At 34.1% G+C, this 26,836-nt stretch overlaps 1 protein-coding gene across 2 annotated transcripts in view; it reads right to left on the reverse strand.

Moving 5' to 3' along the window:
* Ano5 (anoctamin 5) overlaps positions 1 to 26,836 on the reverse strand; it is a 97,030-nt gene that overhangs the window by 43,606 nt on the left and 26,588 nt on the right. For both annotated transcript variants that reach the window (XM_026384111.2, XM_026384112.2), the window contains exons 6-9: positions 15,802 to 15,870; positions 13,823 to 14,107; positions 8,517 to 8,630; positions 4,321 to 4,436 (exon numbers count right to left, since the gene is read on the reverse strand). In XM_026384111.2, coding sequence (XP_026239896.2) covers positions 4,321 to 4,436; positions 8,517 to 8,630; positions 13,823 to 14,107; positions 15,802 to 15,870 — 584 coding nt within the window. The remainder of the gene's footprint in view (positions 1 to 4,320; positions 4,437 to 8,516; positions 8,631 to 13,822; positions 14,108 to 15,801; positions 15,871 to 26,836) is intronic.

A 26,836-nucleotide genomic window follows, 5' to 3' on the forward strand; every position in this document is an offset into this window, starting at 1 on the left:
ATGGTCTCTCCTCTATTCTTTTTCCAGTGCCTTGGATAGGATCTTCAATATTTATTGCCACAATCAACAGCCTCCTTACTTGCCTGCTTCAGTCTTTCTCCTCTTCTGGGTTTGCTCATTGCACCCCCAAACTATTATTTTATCCCAAAGATAAATCTTAACAGGATTTTTTCTTTTTTATTTTTGTTTTTCAATCAAATCAAATTGAGTATGTTATGGTTTGAATCTTGAATTTTTTTTTTTCTAAAAAAGATTGTTTGAAACTACTGTCCCCAATGCAGCAAGTTTCGGAGGTAGGGCTTTTAGGAAAAGATTGGACCATGTGAGATACAACCTCATTAGTGGATTAATCATTTAAATGGACCACTGAGTAGTAACTGTAGGCAGGTGGAAATGGCTAGAGGAAGCAGGACACTGGAGGGGCATGTTCTTCAAGATAATATGTCCTTGGTGCCTCTCTCTCTCTCTCTCTGTGTGTGTGTGTGTGTGTGTGTGTGTGTGTGTGTGCTTCCTGGCTGCCATGTTATGAGCAGCTTTCCTCCACAGCCCTTCTGTCATGATTTCTGCTCTATCCCAAACTCTAATCAATGAAACAGGCAACCATGAAGTGATACCTCCGAATATAAAGCAAACTTTTCCTCTTCAAACTTGTTTTTGTCACAGCAATGAAAAGCTGACTAACACAGTATAATTCACATATGATAAATACACTTGGTTTAAATGCATAGTTCAAGAATTTCAAATTCAGGCTTTCATTTCATGTAATTACAATTCCAATCACATACACAGCACTTCTATCAAATAAAAAGTTCCCTATAGCCCCTGAAGTTGACCCTTCCCTTGCACTGAGTTCTGGAAAATGGCTATTCTAAAGTCAGTCCCTATTGCTGTGTCTTTTACATAATGATGTTTTTAAATGGAAACAGAGTATGTAGTTTTCAGTGGTTTGCCATGTTAATGCAACATCAGAGAAATGAAGATGTTGCATAAATTGTTTCTGTTTATTTCTGAGGGAAAATATCCACTGTATGAATGTATGATAATTTGTTTATACACTCATCAGTACATGGAGAGTTGTTTCCAGATTTTTATTATTAGAAGTTACACTGTCATGAATATTCATATAATGATGCTTCTGTAGACATTTGCTTCATTTTTTCTGGTTATACGTAAGTGAAACTGCTGACTAACACAGAAACTATGCATTTATAAGAAATCTTCACACTGGTTTGTAAAGGTGCAGTACCATAATGTATTTCCACCAGCAGTGTTTGAGATTTCACATAGTGCTGCAGCCCTGCCAGTGCTTCTTGTGAGTGTTGTTTTTTTTTAACTTCAGCTGATATAGGGGGTAAAAAGAGATATCTCAATAACATTTTAATTTTTATTCCCCCTATAAATGATAATATTGAGCTTTTATGTACTTATTAATCATCAGTAAACATGATCGTTTGGGGAAGTATCTATTGCAATCTTTTGTCATTTAAAATTATTTTGCCTTATTAGTGAATTATAAGAGTTCCTTAAGTACTATAGGTAAGAGTCTTCTATTATGTCTATTGTAAAAGTTTTCTTCTATTGTTCTGTAATTTGTCTTTTGATTTTTGTGACCATCTTTTAAGGAGACTATATTTTTAATTTTGATTAAATCAAACATATCGTTTTTCTTATAGTGTTTTGGTGTCTTATGTGAGTTTATGCCTAACACAAATTCATATAGATTTTTCTCTATACTCTCTTGAAAACACTTTCAGGGTTTTTTGTTTTGTTTTGTTTTATTTTGTTTTGTTTTGTTTTGCCAGGCATGGTGTCACATTCCTGTAATCCCAGAGGCTTGGGAAGCTGAGGCAGGAAGAATGCAAATTCAAAGCCAGTCTCAGCAATTTAGCAAGGTCCTAAAGCAACTCGGTGAGACCCTGTCTCACAATAAAAAAATAAAAAGGTCTAGGGTTGTGGCTCAGGAGTTAGATATCCCTAGGTTCAATCCCTGGTACAAAAAAAAAAAAAAAACCCACTTTGTAGTTTTTGCTTTTACACTTAGTTCTATGGTCCGCTTCAGTTCAAGTTAATTTAAATCTTCTTATGTTAAAGTATCAAGATTTATGTTTTGGATACACATATCCATTTGTATCAGCATCATCCCCATTGAATTTTCAGGTAACTTTGTTGATAATAAATAGATCATATGAACTCTCCTTTTGCTAAAGGTTTCATTTGGAAATGACTCAAATAACAAAGAAAAATTGAAAGTACAATTCATAGAATGCTCTGATTTTTTTCATTGTAAGCATTTTGCTCCATATACATTTTCTCTCCCTCTTTTTATGGGTGTATATGATTGTCCACACATATATCTTTACCTGAACCACTTGAAAATAAGTTAAATACATTGTAGTCCTTTTACCACTAATATTTCATTGTACATTCTTTTTTTATTGGTTGTTCAAAACATTACAAAGCTCTTGACATATCATATTTCATACACTAGATTCAAGTGGGTTATGAACTCCCATTTTTACACCAAATACAGATTGCAGAATCACATCGGTTACACATCCACATTTTTACATAATGCCATATTAGTAACTGTTAAGAATGAAGATCCTTTCCATAACCACTGTGAGCAAATTCTAAGGATAATGGCTCTTTCCTGCAGTTGCTACTTCTGTGATAATGTAGTATTTTTTTCTGTTGCCTTTTCAGTTATCTACTAAACACCTTTACTCAGCTATTGGTACTTAGAATAAATTTTCTGCTAATTTTTTTATTCCATTGTTGAAAATGAAACACTCTGCTTGCTATATATGGGAAATGATTAACAGGATGAAAAGTTTTATAGTTATTGAATTTAAGATACACACTGTCATCCAAAGGAATATCTGAACTTCCTTCTAGTTGCAAAAGGAAATTAGCAGGTGTTAACAAGATATTACAAATACACCAGCACTAATCGGAGACATAATGTGTCTACAGATCTAGAATTCTGAAAACCAACCCTGGGGAATACTTATTAAATGTCCACTTATGGTAGATAGTTGAATAATGTTAGGTGAATAAAAACATTTTGAAAAATGTAAAACATGGAAACCCTCATTCTCACAACTTTGTTCCTTAAAAAACATCCTACTAATATATTCTCCAATAGCAGATATTTCTGACAACACTGAATGCAACAGTAAAAAAATACAGGACAATCTAATGTTTTGCACTAGAAAAACTCACAAATGCCCTATAAAATACATAAAAAGTTCTTGCATACTGTTAAAAAGTATGAGACAGATCTTAGTGTCTGATATTAGTGATATATTATTTAGTGGAGAAAAAGAAATTCTCAGCATCATAAAAATGATAAAAATGCCAAAAGATTATAACAGACACTTTAACAAAAATTGCTTATGGATAGCTAATCAGTACATCAAAAAATACCACAGGTGAAAATATATTTATGTATATTCTCTTATGCAGACACATAAAAATAGAACTAAATAGATATCACAAAGCAAGAGAAGTTTGTTCTATGGAGTTTGCCAGAAATGGAATTTCCACTTAAAATTTTTACATTTTTATTACTTAAATTTTTCATAAATGTGCTATTCTGTCACTTAAAAAATTAAATGATGATTTTTCAAAACTTAAAATAGTCATCCAAGAATGAGTCTGATTAATGATTGACAGAGTCACTGGCTATGTGAAAGTATCACAGTACATGCATAAATTATATAAAAATATTGACTCTAGTGGCAGGGGCATCTGTAATCTGATTTTTCCTTTACTGATATCATAGCAGAGTCTCTCAATGGCCTGTGTACATGAAACATTGTTATCTTTCAACTTGAAAACCTGCAACCATATTGTTCTTGCTCAGTTAATAAAACGATCTGAAGACAGTTCAGGTTATTGAGCAAATGACTTACAGATCTCTAAGATCAACATACACACAAAAATCTACCTGTTACCTTCCTCCTATCTTCTAGATTCTCCTACTATAGAAGAAAATCTACACTAATATGCACTGAGAAGTAAGTGCTCTTCCCAATGCTAGCAAATACATGTGTCTATTTAATTATTAAATAAATCCAAAAGAAAGTACTTTTGTTATTTTTCTTCTACAGATGACCCTCTTAATAGCCAAGTGATTTGACCAACTTTATATAACTTTTAAGAGGCAGAACCTGATGATCTCATGGATTTTGGCAACAATATTCTGCTCCCAAATGAATTACTTGATGGTGAAAATTATGAGACAGAGAAGATATAAAATGTAATGGGTGAAAATGGTAGCAAAATGTAATAGCATAGTTTTCATTGTAAGATACTTACTTAATTAAATCTAAAGGCTGCTCCTTGTAAAAATAGGAAAAGCGTGCCCAATTCTGATAGAGTGTATACCTTTCATTGACAGTACTGGGAGGTTCTGCTGGCTTCCAATATTGGCCCTATAAATATTCAAGAAGAAGAAACAAAAGACAAAGTAAAAAGTAGACAAGGAAAAAGTAAATGAATGCTTTTTTTCCCTACCCCCAGGAGGTTAAAGGACAAGACTAATACTCTCTTTTAGTTTTATGTTTCATATTCCACTGATGTGAATTTGATTACTAAAATCCATCAAAATTCATACTGCTAGTGCTAATAGTGATTATTTACTAAGTTTTTACACAGCTAACTAAAAATATGAGTTAAAATTTGAGACTTGGCCTCTGCTCAAACTGTTCCCTTCACCTAAAATTCCCTGCCTTCTCTATTCAAGTGCTCTTTACTCATCTAAGCTTAGAGATTCAATTGCTATGTAGCCAGCTCAGAATTAAGAGATAGGCCAATGTTTTTATTTTATAGCTAGAAGAATTAAACCCAAAGCAGAGTTAAGTGAATGATCTAAGTAACACTGCTATGCCAGGAAGAAATTCTTGTACAGTTCTCTTTGGTTATCACCAATAATCACTTGCCAACAAATGTAAATTATTGCAAATTTTAGCACTTAAGAGCCTCAGTATTATCTCATGTATGACTTCCCTACCCATTGTTCGATACTAAATAGCTTTGCTAAGATCTCTTCCTGGCTAGGCAAATAAAATACTGTGTACAAATTTAGCTGTGTAATACATTCTGTTCTACTATTTATGTAGACAACTGAACTACTGAGGACCACACTGAATGCACACTATGTTTAAAATTTAGCACATATGAAAATATATATGATAGAGTGTAAAATTTTGTATTGTACATATTCCAACTTCTTTCTTCTATAGATTTCTACTGAATTTTGAGAAATAAAATTAAAAAGAAAAGAAAAAAGTAGCCTATATAGGAATCTTGTACAAATGATTCTGTAAAGCAGATAAGGGAAAATCCAGTATGTCAACTTACATTCAATAGGACACCCATAGCGCAAGAGTTAACAACTAGAATCAACAAATGGGACTTACTCAAACTAAAAAGTTTCTTCTCAGCAAAAGAAACAATAAGAGAGATAAACAGGGAGCCTACATCCTGGGAACAAATCTTTACTCCACACACTTCAGATAGAGCCCTAATAACCAGAATATACAAAGAACTCAAAAAATTAGACAATAAGATTACAAATAACCCAATCAATAAATGGGCCAAGGACCTGAACAGACACTTCTCAGAGGAGGACATGCAATCAATCAATAAGTACATGAAAAAATGCTCACCATCTCTAGCAGTCAGAGAAATGCAAATCAAAACTACCCTAAGATACCATCTCACTCCAGTAAGATTGGCAGCCATTAGGAAGTCAAACAACAATAAGTGCTGGAGAGGATGCGGGGAAAAGGGCACTCTTGTTCATTGCTGGTGGGACTGCAAAATGGTGCAGCCAATTTGGAAAGCAGTATGGAGATTTCTTGGAAAGCTGGGAATGGAACCACCATTTGACCCAGCTATTCCCCTTCTCGGTCTATTCCCTAAAGACCTAATAAGAGCATGCTACAGGGACACTGCTACATCAATGTTCATAGCAGCACAATTCACGATAGCAAGATTGTGGAATCAGTCTAGATGCCCTTCAATAGATGAATGGATAAAAAAAATGTGGCATTTATACACAATGGAGTATTACTCTGCATTAAAAAATGACAAAATCATAGAATTTGGAGGGAAATGGATGGCATTAGAGCAGATTATGCTAAGTGAAGCTAGCCAATCTTTAAAAAACAAATACCAAATGACCCCTTTGATATAAGGGGAGTAAACAAGGACAGGGTAGGGACGAAGAGCTTGAGAAGAAGATGTACATTAAACAGGGATGAGAGGTGGGAGGGAAAGGGAAGGAGAAGGGAAATCGCATGGAAATGGAAGGCGATCCTCAGGATTATACATAAGGACATATAAGAGGAAAGGAGGGGTAAGACAAGATAATACAAATGGAAGAAATGATTTACAGTAGAAGGGGTAGAGAGAGAAAAGGGGAGGGGAGGGGAGGGGAGGGGAGGGGAGGGGAGGGGAGGGGAGGGGGGATAGTAGAGAATAGGACAGACAGCAGAATACATCAGACACTAGAAAGGCAATTTGTCAATCAATGGAAGGGTAACTGATGTGATTCAGCAATCTGTATACGGGGTATAATTGGGAGTTCATAACCCACTTGAATCAAATTGTGAAATATGATGTATTAAGAACTATGTAATGTTTTGAACGACCAACAATAAAAAAAATAAAAAAAAAAGAAGTGAAGGTAAGAAAAGTACAATTAATTGGCTGTTAAGTTATAGGTATCTCTAAAGACAACTCCATATCACTGAATTTCCAATGAGCATGACACTTGCTAAAAAGCTAGATGTATAGATTCAATTTGTTGGTGGGTGAGGATGTTAGTTTGGCCTCATGACGTGACATAGAAAGAAGAGAATTAATGCCCTAAAAGTGAACAAACAAAAGTACTCAAAAAACAATAAGCCTTTTGTGAAGAAAGACTGACATAGAATGTGTTCAAGAATGTTCCTTAATCTACTTTAGATTTCTCTACTTTACCAAATGCCTATGGCATTTAGAATCCATAATCTCCAAGCAATGATTTTGCCCTGGGGGAAAAATATTTGTTTTTTGGTGTGGTGTGTTGGGTGGGGAGGTCATTACAGGAGGGAAAAGGATGGTTGAGATCTCTAAAACTTAAGTTAGGTGCAAATGAATTGATATTCTTATTCAAGATGGTCATGCATTTTGGAAAATTCTATTTTATTCTTATAGGAAACATGAAAATTAATAAACTCATCAGTGTCAAACTAGAGTGGAGTGAATTCTCATAGTATTGATTAATACAGCATGACACAGAAGATTGAGGAAAGTTTTTTGCTTTGGGATTTTGGAAATTGTTGTAACAACACCACCTCCAGAAAATTGACAATGATTTATCTGCTACTTATTTCAGTGAAAATATTTGTTTCTTCTATATTGTCAGAGAATATGTTTCTTGCAAAGAGACTATCATCAAAAAGTCTTTAAGTACAGGAGATTAGAACTGGAATAAAAGAAAAGATCCAAGGGATGATCCCAAATTAAATTAAATGCACTATTGTCAGCAGATAGTGAAATGAATACACTGACTATCTAAATCAGTAGATTTCCCTCAGAAACCCCAGAAACTAGGGCTTGGTTGCCAGGCTGTTTTCAAGTTTGATTCAATGGGTACATCATGTAAAAAGTCACTTCCTTATGGAATCTATAAGTCTCAGTATTTTTTGATTTGCCAGTCCCAGAGAAGAATTCTTAATCTCAATTATTAGTCTGAATTGTTCTTATAGACTGAAACCTATAACTTGTAGTGCAGTAGTGTACAACCTTTATTTCTAGGAACTGCCTAGTCTGTGAGCTTGGACTCCTGGTTGTGTTCCAATAATACCTAGGAGAATGTTTCCATGTAACAGAAACCTATTATGTATTTGACTGATGAATACATGAATGAATGTAATCTAAATCCATCATGGCTTCAAAACTTTATGAGAAGCCAGGAATGGTAGCACACAAGTACAATCTCAACTACTTAGAAGTCCAAGGCCACAGGATTACTAGTTAGAGGCCAGCCTGGTGAACTTAGATCCTGTCTCAAAATTAAAATTTTTAAAAAAGGGTTGGGGTTGTGGTAGAGTACTTGAGCATATGAATGGCCCTGAGTTCCATCTCAAGTGCTGTAAAAATAAAATAAAATAAAATAAAAGCTTTAAGAGAAAGACCTGATAAGTTCAGATAGAAATTTCCAAATATTATCTTCTAAAATGTTGACTAATCTGACTATTTTCAAAATGGGTTTTTAAAAATTCATATGTAAATGCAATTACTTTTAAAAAATGAACTTACATTGGAAACCTCAGCAACAAGAGGCATTGGCAAGGTGTTTCAGCATAGCTGGGGGAGTTCTCAAATTGAGGTCTTCGGGAATTTTCCCATCATGAATGAATTAGTCAAATTTTAAGAAAAAAGAAATCAAGTGGATGACTCTATCTCACAACAAAACAATTTGCAAATGTAAGAGTAAATTTCAAAGCCAAATCTGTACTTACATCATGGAGTGGGTAGGCAGATGAATAGGTATTAGAAGTTAGCAGTCTATCAATCCCAAACCTTTTCTTCCCATCTTCTACTCCAAAAGGACACCGTGAGAGAATATAATATACCTACAAGGTAAATACAAAAAGACTCTAGAACATTTCATAACTTTTATACTTTCTACATTTTTCAATCACTATTTATTTAACAATGTCCATTTTGTCTAAATGTAGACACAGGCTGAGATTACAGAAAGAAGCCTCGCTTGGTTGTTTTGGGAGAAGATACAGGATGTGGGGTTATAAGGACTCTGCAGATATTTTAGTTCCTGGTTCTGAGAGTCCCCTACCCTTGCAGTGGGGTCATGGGTGGATTGATTATAATGTAGTTTGGTTCTTTCATCTCAAGCTCCTCCAGGAGTCTTTTGTGCAGAATTCCTAAGATAGTCAAGATTCCAGATGGGAGTCTTTTAAAATATATATTTATTTTTTAGTTGTAGTTGGACACAATATCATTAGTTTATTTATTTATTTATTTATTTATTTCTATGTGTAGAATCCAGGGCCTTGCATGTGCTAAGTGAGCACTCTACCACTGAGCTACAACCCCAGACCCAGATGGAGTCTTAATATCACCAACATTTCACTTGAAAAAATACAAAGTAGAATCAATATATAACCAAGATGTTTTGAATATTTCTTCACTTAATTACTATGATGATTTATGCTGGACCTTTACCTGTTATTATCTTGAGTTGAATTTATTGACTCAAGATTATCACATGTCCACAACTTTGCAACCACTTACATCTTTATATAATTTTTTTTTCCTGTTTAGACCTTGGGCCTTGGTTTCCCTTGCTATTGTATTTCTATCAATTCATTCTAATCTGCTTTTTGTCTTCAGGAACTTTTCATAACTTCTATTTTAATGATTGTTTAATTGGTCCTTCAGCACTATTTTAAATGCATTTCCCACTCTTTTCTTTTACATTTCATCATTCAAGGACTTGCTGATTGCAAGGTGGTGATTGTCCTTGAATCATCATTATCTAATGTGGTCCATTCATTTCAAGGGAAGTTTAATATTCTATCTTAATAAAGAAATCATAATTTATGCAAGGTAGTTTTAATTTTGATAAACAGTGTAATGAAACTATTTTATATACTTTGGATTATTTCCTTAAGATATAGTCTCCAAAATAAGAAGTTTGTCTTGAGTGAAAAAATTTGCTTTACCAGATATTAAGATATATTACAAAGCAATGGTAATAAGTATAGTACTATCAAACAAGGAAAGCAGTATGGAGATTCCTTGGAAATCTGGGAATGGAATCACCATTTGACCTAGCTATCCCTCTCCTTGGTCTATACTCAAAAGACCTAAAAACGGCATACTACAGGGACACAGCCACATCAATGTTTATAGCAACACAATGCACAATAGCTAAACTGTGGAACCAACCTAGATGCCCTTCAATAGATGAATGGATAAAAAAAGATGTGGCATATATACACAATGGAATATTATTGCAGAATAAAAGAGAATAAAATCATGGCATTTGCAGGTAAATGGATGGAGTTAGAAAAGATAATGCTAAGTGAAGTTAGCCAATCCAAAAAACCAAATGCTGAATTTTTTTTTTTTTTTGATATAAGGAGGCTGACTCATAGGGGGATAGGGAGAGGGAATATGGCAAGAATAGACGAATTTTAGACAGAGTAGAGGGGTTGGAGGGTAAGGGAGGGGGCATGGGGCTAGAAATGATGGTGTAATGGGATGGACATTATTATCCAAAGTACCTATATGAAGACACAAATGGTGTAAATATACTTTGTATACAACCAGAGATATGAAAAATTGTGCTTTATATGTGTAATAAGAATTGTACTGCATTCTGCTGTCATATATAAATAAAAAAAGTTTTCAAAGAAAGAAAAAATAAATAAAATAAAAAATTTAAAAAAAAAAAGATTATTCCAAGAGAGGGATGGCAACTATGACAATAGAAAGAATATTTTAACCAGGAAATCTTCAAACATCTGCAAGACCAGGCAGAATACACTTTTAAATTTTCTTTTAGGAAGAAGTAAGCAAGGATTAGGGAGAGTTTCTCCTTGTGTTAGGGAGCAGCTGCAGCTGTTCTACATATTAATGTTGGCTAAGGTTTGGCTCTACTAGATATTTCCTGATAGAAATAAAAGAGCAGGGAACATCATAGGTCAAGGTTTTGGTTCCTGTGAGGATGAAAAGTTAAGTTCCTTTACGTGAATTAACAAGGTCTTTGTTCTGAGGGACCAATGGTGCCAAACAATTAAACTAACCCTTTATGAAACAAAGACTGAGAATCTGAAAGGACTGTGGAAACTTTTGTTACTACAAAATATTGAAAGGAATAAACTGTGAGGGTAAGCCAAACTTCTAAAATAACTGAATTTTCCCTGGTCCCAGAAAGGAAATGCCTTACCTTCTTTATCTCTTCTTTTGTGATGAATATAAATCTTTATAAAGCTAAATAGGCATCTCCTCAGTTTTACAAACTAACAAAGTCTTTCTTAAGTTTCCTTGGAGCTATTTATTTTAAATGTAAACAGCAACAAAGCTGATATCATTTTTTATCTCTGAGTTTCTGTGGAGGTTTAGCCTGGATACCTGATTCCAAGCTGTAACTACCACTTGACAGAAAGAAGGTTCATTTTTTTTTTTTTTCTTTTCATAAAAGCAATGCACTAGAATGGTCTGATGGTTCAATTTCCAGGTAAATTTAGGATAAAGCATTGGATAAATGGTGCTGTAGAATCAAACTGATGAGATGGTAGAGGTATCCCTGAGTATCAACTCAATCATATGAGGAAGAATGGCTTTTTCAGTGAGTTTGTTCCCAGAAAAAAAAAAAAAAAAAGTATAGGGGATTTCCTTAACTGTCCTTGCTTTCCAAGACTATAGAACTCTGGTAAATTCATTTTAAAAATAATAAAAAGATCAAAGGTACAGATTAGAGGCTAGAAGTAACCTATGAATTTGTGGTGTAAAAGAAATGTGAAAGTTGTCAGAATCAAAATGGAGTCACTTGTGTTAATCCTAACAACAAACTCGAAATAAAACTGGTAGGTTACATAGGAAGGATTCTTCTGCATGATTGCCTGATATTGTCACAAAAGGCTATCAGAATCATTTCTCATTAGAAATTTGCCCTTGCCTCAATTTCTTTGAATATACTCATAGTTTAGAATGGAATACATATACCCAAATAAATATCTTATTCTTTGGAGAAGCTCTGATTATTTAAATGTAGGTTGACAGTGGATATTTGAGTCATGACAAAGGTAGCACTGTAAAACAGTATGAAAAGCTCAGTGTTTTCAATAATTGTTACAAGTTAGCTGACCATATACAAGGGAGAAAAATCAATTACTATTTTCTGCCATGCACAAAAATTAATCCTAGGTAAAGAGTGATTCTCAGTGGGATAAGTGAAATAATACAGGCATGCCTCTGAGATATTGTACAACACAGATCAGAACACTGCAGTAAAGCTACACAATTTTTTTTTAGTTTCCCAGTGCATATACAAGAATCTTTATAGTGCACTATAGTCTATTAGTTGCACAATATCAGTATCTCCAAAAATAGCAATTGCTAGACCTTAATGAAAAATATTTAATTGCTAAAATATGTGAATAATAATATTGCATTCAGTTGAGTCGTAATCTCTTTCTTGGTGGAGGCAAGGGCATGTTTTTAATAAGAAAAATGAAGGGGAATACTTAAGATATTTTGAAAAAATAATCCCTGGCCACTATGATTAATATCAAAAGTGGCTTCTGTCTGAAGTTGAACACACAGTTCTGGGCAAGCATATTTCCTTATAGATGTATATTTTTAATAAAGTTGTGGTGGCCTCTCTGCAAGTGTGTGATTTGGGGACTTTTTTTACATTAATCTTCCGAATGACTTGTGTAATAGAGCAAGAAAAGTAGTTGTCCGTTCTGAAGAAGGGGAATATAATTTAATGTTGAATTAGTCTATGTTGTCGCTGTTTATATGGAACAAGAAACATTAAAAAAGAGTAACATTTCTGTCTGATAAAGATCCCATTTCATTCCCGTGTGTTCACTGTTTTTTTTTTCCCCAAACTTTTAATGGGACAAGTATTATTAAATTACAGTTTGCAGAGTGCTTTGCATATTTCCTTCAATTGATTTTCACTATAACACTAGTATAATCATTATCATTGTTTCAAGAAGTTCTCTTTATTTAGTTATCTTATTTCAAAGTGACAGAGTTATGAGTTGATACCAGGGCATCTGATTCCGTGTCTCATGCTTTCATGTCCTTAATGATTGCCTCTTAAGTTTTTTTTGCTGATTTTTAATATTGGTATAAAAAGGAAGAAAACTTTCAGTTTGTGAATTCATGTTTTCATACCTAAAATCCTAGGAATTACATTTTAATACTCCCTTCAATAAACCTTTAACTAGGAATAAAATGGAACTAAGCTTCTCCTCTTGTCAGAAAAAAAAAAAAGCACATCACCTCAAGGCATGGACCTTGAGATTTTTAGAAACCAGGTGATTGAATTAGTATGCAACAATGTGTAAGGGCAACACAAAACCTGAAATTTTCTTCTGAAATCAAATAATAAGGATAATATCTAAAATTTGTTGAACATTTGACATGTGACATGTACTGTTCAAAACTTTTCATATCTTAGCTCCTTAAATTGTTAGAGTAATCTGTGAAGTGGATACTGTCCTAATTTAAACACAAAGAAACTGTGGCACAGAATCTTTAGTTCTTTAGGAGACAGGTTTTTAACGGGAAGCTTAAAAGATCTTAGTAGTAAAATGGAGAGGAAATATTGATTCAAAAGGCTGGAATTTAAATTGGGGGAGAAAATTCTGAGATTTCTCAAATTCTATCTCTATATAAATAAACTGAAACATTAAAATTTTACATGAAATGATCAATATTCCTCATACTATTCACTGATTTTATAAAACCAGACTTGAATATTATAAGAGCAATCTACAAAGATCATATAAAATCAAAGTCCTCTGGCTCTCAGTTAAGGGATTTGTTAGGATGGCATGATTCTGTTTTTATTACTATATCCACAGTGTCAATGACTCATTTTTTAAATGAAAAATTGAGAGGCGTGGAGGATAACAGGTTTAAGTGAGCCAAACAGATTTACCAACCTGCCCAATACTGCCAAATGCTTATACCCTACCCATAGTATTGTACATGCACAAATATAAAAGCACACATAGTCATACATGCCATAGTTGGAGAGATGTGCAAGATCTTCTCTACCTACAATTCTGTTTCTTGATGAGGATGGAAAGAAGGTTGCTTCATCTTCAATGAGGAAGAGCTCCTGCCGATGTCTGCTGAATTGGGCAGTGAAATATTCAGGGCGAGGAAACTTCACTTCCTGTGGGAGCCTCACAGGCCCGAGCATATAACGCAAAGGGCTGTTCTCAGTTCGGGGAATATCACTCTCCTTAACAGGCATTTTGATTCCCAAAACTTCTGCATAAGTAACTAGTACCTCCCAAGGTGCATGAATCTTGACAAAATAAGTTCTTCCATCTTCTGAGTCCTGAATAAAATAAAGGCAAAATCAGTAAGCTTACTGATCATTTGTTATTGAGCTGATTAAAGAAACAAAACTTAAAAAAAAATCAAAGATGTCAAAGCATTTTAATTTGTTGAAAAACTATAGCAAAATTTTTAGAAAATTAATCTGAAAACAGATATAAAATACTTATACATTTATAAGTTCATGTTATATATGTGTATACACATACACATGTGTGAGACAGAGACACAGAGAAAACGTTTTTTAAAATATATTACATGGCCCATCAACATCAGCCCTAAATACACAGCCACACATGGTTATGAACAATTTCTGAAAAAAACTTTTTCCTTGGTCCTGGGTATTGAACCCAGTGGACACTTTACCACTGAATCAAATCACCAGCCTTTTTTAAAAAAATATTTATTTTTTAGGTGTAGTTGGACACAATACCTTTATTTTATTTATTTATTTTTTTATGTGGTGCCAAAGTTCGAACCCAGGGCCTCGCACAAGCTAGGAGAGCACTCTACTGCTGAGCCACAACCGCAGCCCCTCATCAGGCTTTTGTTGCTGTTTTTTTATTTTTTATTTAGGACAGAATCTCATTAGTTGCTTAAGGCCTAGCTAAATTGCTGAGACTGGCTTTGAACTTGTGATTCTCCTGCTCAGCCTACTCCGTCACTGGGATTACAGGAATGTACCACAGTACCCAGCTGAAATGGCTAGCTATAAACTCAGAATTCTGCTTAGTTTATATAAGGGATATATCCAAACTTTATGATGGTCTCACTCTTCTTATCCGGCTTTTGTATAAAGCCTACATGAAGATGAAGAGCTTTACATAATAAAGGTCCATCATATAGCAGAATAAATTACAGATTGTGTGCTGTAATATACATTTTTAGCTAGTAAAAGTAGGAGAGAAATAAGAACTAAAGAATATTAAATTTAAAAAGCATTAGAAATATATAGACAGGGTGGGATCCTAAATGTATCTTTAAAAACAATTTTAAAAGTGATTCTAGAAAAATGGAGAAAGACAGGAATAAAATATTAAAAACTTGGTATATTCATGAACAGTGCATCTTGACTTATGCTGTAATATATCCAGTTTAACTACTTAGTGTACCAGATTATAGACAGTCTTCAAAATAAGGATAAACCTAAGACCATGTCTTTACTTCTTTTGTATCCTGGAAAGATATATTATGTATGCTCATTTTTAAAGTTTTTTACTGGTCTCCCAACATTCTAGAAAGCATTCAAAAAAAATATATATTTTTTTTAAATTGAGAAAGTAACTCTTATTCCTAATGTAGGAAACATATGATTTTGTAAACCAGATGATTACCCATTCTCTGAATTCAACAAAAATAAAAGCAGAGCTAATACAACTGCTAGGTGAAAGATCCTAAAACATTATTTTAAACATTAAATCACATGACTATATGCTGAGTTCTGTATTTCTAATATAAATTAGAAGTTCAAAAGATTAACACTGTTATGACAGTACTTCTAATCCAATCTTTTTACTTTATTTGAACAACCTTCCTTTACATTACTGACCTGTAAGACCATAGACACTACCATGTCCAGTGCGGACAGCTGATACATAGTGATCTAAACACAAAATATACCCACTTGAAGGCTGGAACAGGAGAAAACAAGACTTAAAACATAAAATTCTCATATAAATTATCAATTACATTTACCCTTTTGTCTTCAATTTCCAACTCAAGACCTGTTTTTCTGAGATTTTGTTCAAACTCTTTTCTTCTTTCCTACAGCAAAACAAATAAATGAATGTTTTAGTATTTTTTGCTCAGTGCTATGCATACTCAAAATTCAAAGGCTGTGCTCCAGACGATTCTGGCTCTCTCAGCTTTGTCTATAAATGTACTCTATGCAATACCCTCATCTTAATGTCATGTGTTGCTTTTTACCTATGCATAAACATAAAACATAAAATACAATACATGGAGGAATAATCTCTAAGAAATATGCAGGATCTCTATTTGAAGAGGCATATAAAACTACTGAATAACACAAAAGTTTAAAAAGCCTCACAAACAGAGAGACATATCATACTCCTAGTTAGAAAGACTCAACATTAAAAAATCAGTATTCTTGAAATAAATTATAAATTTAATAAATTTATAAGACAAATATCATCATGACTTTTTAATCTTAAAGAATAGAATAGTTTCTTAGAAAAAAGTGCAGCCAAATTTCACTATAGGTCATTATTGTAAATAATAATTACTGTGTGGTTTAAAACCATGTATTGATGCTCCAAATGTTTTTGGCCTTAATTACGATTTAAGTGAGAAGAATTTCAAAGTGAAAAAAAATTGTTAAAAGCCTTACTAGGATATTCAAGGACATTCATTGTCAAATAGGCATGTCTACCTTGAAGTTTCTGTAAACATTTCAAAGAATAACAAATAGCTTTAATATGTTGTTCTTCTCCACTTCCTGGGTGGTTGGACTAGGCCTGTGATAACACTGCAAATTCTCCTTCTTAGCTACGTTTTCATCATTGCTCTTTTGCAAAATGAGGCATACACAAACTTCCAGAAAACCAAAGATCAGATGGGGGACTCAACTATTGCTTTCAGTATTGATAAAGTGAATAACTCTTCTTCTAACTGCAGAAACACTTTGTAAATCACATGGTTATCCATTCTCTGAGTTCAATAAAGCTGATAATAGAGTGCATTAAATTGTTATCTGACAAATCATAAAACATTGTTTTACATATCAAATCACTTTTGCAGAAGTTCAAAAAAGATTGACACTGTTATACTAATACTTTTAATACAATCTATTTACTTATCTAACCAACCTTCCTTTATTATAAAATATATAAAAATGAAGAATATAATCCAAGCTGAACCACCTCATCCTAAGATTAATTTTTATTCATGCATGAATATAAAAAACTAATTAATCAATGTATATATAATATGCTTACTTTTTAAATAATTACTTGTTAAATTTTGAAATATACTCAGGGTTTTCAATTAAGCACTACTATGATTATAAAATAATTCAATACAAAAAGTTTAAGACTCACAATATTATAAAGACAATAAAAACATTTCAATCAATATAAATATGGGTTTTGTAGCAAAATAATGATTAACTGAATAATAAAAATACTCTCAAGAATAAAACATGCTAATACCACCCTGCTGATCCATGTGGGAGCCAAGGCCAAAATTAGGCTCAGGACTGCCCTGCAGACAGCAGACCGATGCAGAAACCTAGGCCTAGCCCGCCTACATCTTGGGACACTGGAGCCATCACCACAGCCGACCCCACACAGTAGCTTCCACCTTGGGACAATAGATAAGGCCTAAAGGCAGCTGCATCTCTGAACAGGCAAGACACCTTTTCAGCCCCATCTCTAAAAGTGGTTGTAGCCATCTTGGGACACAGCCACTACTATCTTGAGTTACCTCTACTATTGCCACCATCATCTTTAGTTGCAGTAGCATTTATCTTGGGACATCAGCCAGGGACTAGAAGCCCAATACCAAGGTGAAGTACAGGTAATCTGCAGGGAAACTACAAGATCATAGGGTAGAAACTGTAATACATCAGATCTCCACTGCAAGAAGGAAGACACAAAGAAAACATGAAAAACAAGGGAGGAAAGTGCCCCAAACAAACCAAGATACTACAATAATAGAATTCATGGACAGAGCAATTGATGAAGTGTTAGAGAAGGAGTTCAGAATGTACATAATTAAGATGACGTATAAATTAAACAATTACCTAAGTGAGCAAATACAGGCAAGAATCCATCATTCCAACAAATAGATAAGGAACAAATACAGGCAGCAAAAGAGACAGAAATTCTGAAAACAAACAAATAAAAAAATAATCAGAAGTCCTTGAAATGAAGGATACAATAAATCAAATAAAAAACTCAATAGAAAGCATCACCAACAGACTAGATTACTTGGAAAACAGAACATCAGAAAATGAAGACAAAAATATACAATCCAGAAAATAAAGTTAATCACACAGTGAAGATGGTAAGGAACCATGAACAGAACACCCAAGAATTATAGAACAGCATAAAAAAAATGAGATATATTGGGATACAGGAAGGCACAGAGATTCAAACCAAAGGAATGCACAATCTATTCAATGAAATAATATCAGAAAAATTCCCAAATATGAAGAATGAATAGGAAAATCAAATACAAGTGGCTTAAAGGACAGCAAATGTACAAAATTACAACAGATCCACACCAAGCACATTACAATGAAAATGCCTAGCATACAGAATAAGGATAGAATTTTAAAGGCTGCAAGAGAGAGGAATCAGATCAAATATAGGGGGAGACCAATTCATATCAGCAGATTTTTCTACCCAGACCCTCAAAGCCAGGAGATCATGGAACAACATATACCAAACTCTGAAAGAAAATGGATGCTAACCAAGAATCTTATATCCAGCACATTTAAGCTTCAGATTTGATGATGAAATAAAACCTTTCATAATAAACAAATGATAAAAGAATTTACAACTAGAAATCCTGCACGACAGAGTATTCTCAGCAAATTATTTGAGGAGGAAATAAAGACAACAATGAAAATCAGCAAAGGGAGGAACTACACTAAAGGAAAGGCTAATCAAAGGAGAAACCAAGTCAAGTTAAAAACCAAAAATAAACCAAAATGACCAGGAATACAAATCATATTTGAATAATAACCCTGAATATGAATGGCCTAAATTAATCAATTAAAAGACATAGATTGACAGACTGGATTTTTTTAAAATGACACAACAATATGCTGCCATCAAAAGACTCATCTCACATTCCTTGGACAGCTGGGAATGGAACCACCATTTGACCCAGCTATTCCCTTTCTCAGACTATACCTAAAAGACCTAAAAAGAGCATACTACAGGGACACAGCTACATCAATGTTTATAGCAGCATAATTCACAATAGCTACCAACCCAGATGCTCTTGAACAGATGAATGTATAAAAAAAAAATGTGGCATTTATACACAATGGAATATCATTCAGCACTGAAAAATAACAAAATCATGGCATCTGCAGGGAAATAGATGGCACTAAGCAGATTATGCTAAGCGAAGTTAGCCAATCACTAAAAAACAAATGCCGAATGTCTTCTCTGATATAAGGGAGGTGACTCAAAACAGAGTAGGAAGGAAGAGCATGAGAAGAAGATTACCACAAAACAAGGAAAAGAGGTGGGAGGGAAAGGGAGGAAGAAGGGGAATTGAATGGAAGATGGAAGGAGACCCTCATGGGTTCACAAAATACATATACGATGGTGTGAGGGGGAAGGGAAGGAAAAAAAAAGAGAGAGAGATAAGTGTCACAGTAGAATGGGTAGAGAATAGAAAGTTACTGGGTGCCAACCAAGAATATTGTATCTAGCAAAATTAAGCTTCAGGTTTGACAACGAAATAAAAACCTTCGACAATAAACAAAAGTTAAAAGAATTCGTAGCCAGAAAACCAGCACTGCAAAACATTTTGGGCAAAACACTACACGAAGAGGAAATGAAAAACAACAACGAAAATCAACAGTGTGAAGTAGCTCAGTAAAGGAAAAAACTAATCAAAGAGGAAAAACAAATCAAGTTAAATAACAAAAAAAAAAAAAAAACAAACAAACATGACTGGAAGTACAAACCATATATCAATAGTAATCCTAAATGTTAATGGCTTAAACTCACCAATTAAGCGACATAGGCTAGTAACCTAGATTAAAAAAACAGACCCAACAATATGCTGTCTACAGGAGACTCATCTGATAGGAAAAGACATACACAGGCTGAAGGTGAAAGGTTGGAAAAAGCATACCACTCACATGGAGCTCAGAAGAAAGCAGGGGTGGCCATACTCATATCAAATAAAATTGACTTGAAGCCAAAGTTGATCAAAAGGGATAAAGAAGGACACTATATACTGTTAATGGGAACCATTCACCAACAAGACATAACAATCATCAATATATATGCCCCAAACAATGGTGTTGCTGTGTTCATAAAACAAACTCTCCTCAAGTTCAAGAGACAAATAGACCACAACACAATAATTATGGGTGACTTTAACACACTTCTCTCATGACTGGACAGATCTTCCAAACAAAAGGTGAATAAAGAAACTACAGAACTCAATAACACAATTAATAACCCAGACTTATCTGACATACATAGAATATATAAACCATCATCAAGTGGATATACTTTTTTCTCAGCAGCACATGGATCCTTCTAAAAAATAGACCATATATTATGCCATAGGGCAACTCTTAGCAAATATAAAGGAATAGACATAATACCATCCATTTTATCTGATCATAATGGAATGAAACTGGAAATCAAAGATAAAAAAAGGAAGAAAACCTCCTATACCACTTGGAGAATGAACAATATGCTACTGAATGAACATGGGTTGCAGAAGACATCAAGGAGGAAATTTAAAAATTTTTAGAGGTAAATGAAAACACAGACACAACATATCAAAATCTATGGGACACTATGAAAGCAGTACAAAGAGGAAAATTCATTGCTTGAAGTTCATTCCTCAGAAAAAGAAAAAAAAAACAAGAAATAAATGATCTCACACTTCACCTCAAAGCCCTAGAAAAAGAAGAGCAAAACAACAGAAAATGCAGTAGAAGGCAAGAAATAATCAAAATCAGAGCTGAAATCAATGAAATTGAAATAAAAGAAACAATTTAAAAAATTGACAAAACTGAAAGTTGGTTCTTTGAAAAAATAAACAAGATCGACAAACCCTTAGCCATGCTAATGAAGAGAAGAAGAGAGAGAACTCAAATTACTAGCATACAGGATGAAAAAGGCAATATCACAACAGACACTACAGAAATATAGAAGATAATTAGAAATTATTTTGAAACCTTATACTCCAATAAAATTGAAGATAATGAAGGCATTGATAAATTTCTTAAAGTCATATGATCTGTCCAGATTGAATCAGGAGGATATTCACAACTTAAACAGACCAATATCAAGTGAGGAAATAGAAGAAGCCATCAAAAGACTACCAACCAAGAAAAGCCCAGGACCGGATGGATATACAGCAGAGTTTTACAAAACCTTTAAAGAAGAACTAATACCAATACTCTTCAAGCTATTTCAGGAAATAGAAAAAGAGGGAGTACTTCCAAATTCATTCTATGAGGCCCACATCACCCTGATTCCAAAACCAGACAAAGACACTTCAAAGAAAGAAAACTACAGACCAATATCTCTAAATGAACATAGATGCAAAAATCCTCAATAAAATTATGGGAAATCGGATACAAAAACATATCAAAAAGATCGTGTATCATGATCAAGTAGGATTCATCCCTGGGATACAAGGCTGGTTCAATATACGGAAATCAATAAATGTAATTCACAACATCAATAGACTTAAAGATAAGAACCATATGATCATCTCGATAGACGCAGAAAAAGCATTCGACAAAGTACAGCATCCCTTTATGTTCAAAACATTAGAAAAACTAGGGATAACAGGAACTTACCTCAACATTGTAAAAGCTATTTATGCTAACCCTCAGGCCAGCATCATTCTAAATGAAGAAAAATTGAAGGCATTCCGTTTGAAATCTGGAACAAGACAGGGATGCCCTCTCTCACCACTTCTATTCAACATAGTTCTCGAAACACTGGCCAGAGCGATTAGACAGATGAAAGAAATTAAAGGCATAAATATAGGAAAAGAAGAACTTAAATTAGCACTATTTGCAGCTGACATGATCCTATACCTAGCAGACCCAAAAGGTTCTACCAAGAAACTTCTAGAACTAGTAAATGAATTCAGCAAAGTGGCGGGATATAAAATTAACATGCACAAATCAAAGGCATTCCTGTATATCAGTGACAAATCCTCTGAAATGGAAATGAGGACAACCACCCCATTCACAATATCCTCAAAAAAAAAAAAATAAAATAAAATACTTGGGAATCAACCTAACAAAATAGGTGAAAGATCTATACAATGAAAACTACAGAACCCTAAAGAGAGAAATAGAAGAAGACCTTAGAAGATGAAAAGATATACCTTGCTCATGGAAAGGCAGAATTAATATCATTAAAATGGCCATATTACCAAAAGCACTTTACAGGTTCAATGCAATTCCCATCAAAATCCCAATGGCATTCCTTGCAGAAATAGAAAAAGCAATCATGAAATTCATCTGGAAAAATAAAAGACCCATAATAGCTAAAGCAATTCTAAGCAGGAAGAGTGAAACAGGTGGTATAATGATAACAGATTTTAAACTATACTACAGAGCAATAGTAACAAAAACAGCATGATACTGGCACCAAAACAGGCTGGTAGACCAATGGTACAGAATAGAGGACACAGAGACCAATCCACAAAATTACAACTACCTTATATTAGACAGAGGTGCTAAAAGCATGCAATGGAGAAAGGATAGCATCTTCAACAAATGGTGCTGGGAGAACTGGAAATCCATATACAACAAAATGAAATTGAATCCCTTTTTCTCACCATGCACAAAAGTTAACTCAAGATGGATCAAGGAGCTAGGAATCAAACCAGAGACTCTGCATCTAACAGAAAGAAGAGAAAGTTGGCCCTAATCTCCATCACGTGGGGTTGGGGCCCCAAATTCCTTAATAAGACACCTATAGCACAAGAGTTAAAATCAAGAATCAACAAATGGGACGTATTCAAACTAAAAAGTTTTTTTCTCAGCAAGAGAAACAATATGTGAGGTAAACATGAAGCCTACATCCTGGGAACAAATTTTTACACCTCACACTTCAGATAGAGCTCTAATCTCTAGAGTATACAAAGAACTCAAAAAGTTAAACAACAAAAAAATAAATAACCCGATCAATAATGGGCCAAGGACCTGAACAGACACTTCTCAGAGGAGGATATACAATCAATCAACAAATACACGAAAAAATGCTCACCATCTCTAGCAATCAGAGAAATGCAAATTAAAACTACTCTAAGATACCATCTCACTCCAGTAAGAATGGCAGCCATTACGAAGTCAAACAAAAACAAGTGCTGGCAACGATGAGGGGGAAAAAGGTACACTCCTACATTGCTGGTGGGAATGCAAATTGGTGCAGCCAATTTGGAAAGCAGTATGGAGATTCTTTGGAAAGCTGGGAATGGAACCACCATTTGACCCAGCTATCCCCCTTCTTGGGCTATATCCAAAAGACCTAAAAGAGCATACTACAGGTACACAGCTACATCAATGTTTATAGCAGCACAATTCACAATAGCTAGACTGTGGAACCAACCTAGATGCCCTTCAATAGATGAATGGATAAAAAAATGTGGCATTTGTACACAATGGAATATTACACAGCACTAAAAAATAACAAGATTATGGCATTTGCAGAGAAATGGATGGCATTAGAGCAGATAATGCTAAGTGAAGTTAGCCAATCCCTAAAAAACAAATGCCGAATGTCTTCTCTGATATAAGGGGGGTGACTCAAAATAGGGTAGGGAGGAAGAGCATGAGAAGAGATTACTACTAAATAGGGAAGAGAGGTGGGAGGCAATGGGAGGGAGAAGGGGAATTGAATGGAAGATGGAAGGAGACCCTCATTGTTATACAAAATACATATATGATGATGTGAGGGGGATAGAAAAAAAAAGAGAGAAATGTGTCACATTAGATTGGGTAGAGAGATTTGATGGGAGGGGAGGGGTGGGGGAGGGAGGATAGGAAGAGCAGCAGAATAAAATAGACACTAGTACTGCTGTATGTATATACGTGGCTGTATAACCAATGTGATTCTGCAACCTGTACACTTGGAAAAATGAGAAATTATACCCCATTCGATTCAAATGTATGATATGTCAAGATCATTGTATTGTCATGAGCAACTAATAAAAAATATGGAAATCAATAAATATAATTCATCACATAAACAGACTTAAAGATAAAAATCAAATGATTATATCGATTCAGAGAAAGCATTTGACAAAATATAGCACCCTTTCATGTTCAAAATCCTAGAAAAACTAGGGATAGTAGGAACATACCTCAACATTGTAAAAGCTATCTATGCTAAACCCAAGGCCAATATCATTCTAAATGGAGAAAATAAGAAGCATTCCCTCTAAAAACACGAACAATACAGGGATGCCTTCTTTTACCACTTCTATTCAACATAGTCCTTGAAACTCTAGCCAGAGCAATTAGACAGACAAAAGAAATTAAAAGGAATGAATAGGAAAAGAAGAACTCAAACTATCATTATTTGCTGACAACATGATGCTATATTTTGGGTATCCAAAACCCTTCACCAGAACTCCTAGAATTAGTAAGTGAATTCAGCAAAGTAGCAGAATATAAAATTAATATCTATAAATCAATGCATTTCTATATATCAGTGATGAATCCTCTGAAAGAGAAATTAGGAAAACCACCTCATTCACAATAGCCTCAAAAAAATACTCTGGAATCAACAAAAGAGGTGAAAGACCTCTACAATGAAAATTATGTAACACTAAGAAATAAATTGAAGAAAACCTTAGAAGATGGAAAGATCTCTCATGCTCTTGAATAGGCAAAATTAATATTGTCAAAATGGCCATACTACCCAAAACACTATATAGATTCCACCTAAATTCCCAATATCATTTCTTATAGAAATAGAAAAGGCAACCATAAAATTCATTCGAAAAAATAAGAGATCCAGAATAACCAAAGCAATCCTTAGCAAGAAGAATGAAGCAGGAGGCATTACAATACCATCCCTTAAACTATACTTCAAAGCTACAGTAACAAAAATGACCTGGTATTGGCACCAAAGTAGACATGTAGATCAATGGTACAGAAGAGAAGACACAGAGACAAACCCACATATAGTTATCTCATATAGACAAAGGTGCCAAAAACATACATTGGAAAAAAGATAGCCTCTTCAACAAATGGTGCTGGGAAAACTGGAAATCCATATGCAACAAAATGAAGATAAAGCTCTATCTTTCACCATACACAAAACTAAACTCAATGTGGATCAAGTACCTAGGTAATTAGACCAGAGACCCTATGCCTAATAGAAGAATAAGCAGGTCCAAATCTTCATCATGTTGGATTAGACCCTGACTTCCTTAATAAGACTCCTACAGCACAAGAAATAAAATCAAGAATCAATAAATGGTATGGATTCAAACTAAAATGAGGTAAAGAGAGAGCCTACATTTTGGGAGCAAATTTTTGCCACATGCACATGAGACAGAACACTGATCTCCAGCATACATAAAGAACTCAAAAAACTTAACACCCAAAAAAAACAACAAACAACCCAATCAATAAATGGGCTAAGGAACTGGAAACTGCACAGAATACATTTGATCAATAAATATATGAAAAAATGTTAAACATCTTTAGTAATTAGAGAAATGTAAATCAAAACTACTCTAAGATTTCATCCCACGTCAGTCAGGATGGTGGTTATCAAGAATACAAACAACAATAAGTGTTGGTGAGAATGTAGGGGAAAAGGCACACTCACTCATGGCTGGTGGGACTTTAAATTGGTGCAACCAATCTTGGAAGCAGTATGAAAATTCCTTAAAAAACTTGGAATGGAACCACCATTTGACCCAGCTATCCTACTATACCCAAAGGTCTTAAAATCAGCATACTATAGTAATGCAGCCACATCAATGTTTATGGCAACTCAGTTCACAATAGCTAAACTGTGGAAGCAATCTAGATGTCTTTCAATAGACAACTGGATAAAAAAAAAAACCTGTAGTATATATATATATATATATATATATATATATATATATATATATATATACACACACACACACACACACACACACACAATGGAATATTACTCAGCATTAAAAGAGAATAAAATTATGGCATTTGCATGTAAATGAATGGAGTTGGAGAATATCATGCTAAGTGAAGTAAGCCAATACCAAAAAAAAAAACAGGGGTTGAATGTTTTCTCGGATAAGTGGATGCTGATCCATATGGGAGGGGGGCATGGGAAAAATGGAGGAACTTTGACTGGGCAAAGGTGGAGGAGGGATGGAAAGGGGCTATGGGAGCAGGAAAGAGGGTGGAATAAGATGGATATTAAAACCCTAGGTACATGTAAGACTGTGCAATGTATATGGTGCAATGCTACATCGCGTACAATCAGAGAAATGAAAAGTTGTGATGCAAGTTTTACAATGAATCAAAATGCATTCTGCTGTCATATATGGCTAATTAAAATAAATAAATTTATTTAAAAAAATAATAAAACATGCATATTAGGGTAAAATCATGTGGGGAAGTAGAATGAACATTTTAGGCGTTTCTTCAAATTTTTTTTAAAAAATGAATGATGGTTGATATCCAATTTTCACAGAATTTTCTTTCTATAGAAACACAGGAAAAGTAATTGAACTGGTGCATTTACAGTGTATTTTAAGTTATAGCCTTTCCAAAAATTGAAGGATATGATGAATAATTATAGATGGGGAGGACTTGTGGATGGATCTGTCTTTAGGGGAAGTATAGGAATTAAACTGCTGAGTTTCAGATGTCTATGGCATTTATAAAAATGCAGAATAGTCATTGAGTTGTGCATTATTGGGAGAGAACTCTGAACAGGAAAAGGAAACTCTGTATTTGGCACAACAGTTTTACAACTAGCAAACAGAATCATATCATCAGAGTAATCAATGAAGTTTAAAAAGATAAGGATTA

The sequence above is a fragment of the Urocitellus parryii genome, chromosome 4 (assembly GCF_045843805.1).
Source record: "Urocitellus parryii isolate mUroPar1 chromosome 4, mUroPar1.hap1, whole genome shotgun sequence".
Taxonomy (NCBI): Eukaryota; Metazoa; Chordata; class Mammalia; order Rodentia; family Sciuridae; genus Urocitellus; species Urocitellus parryii.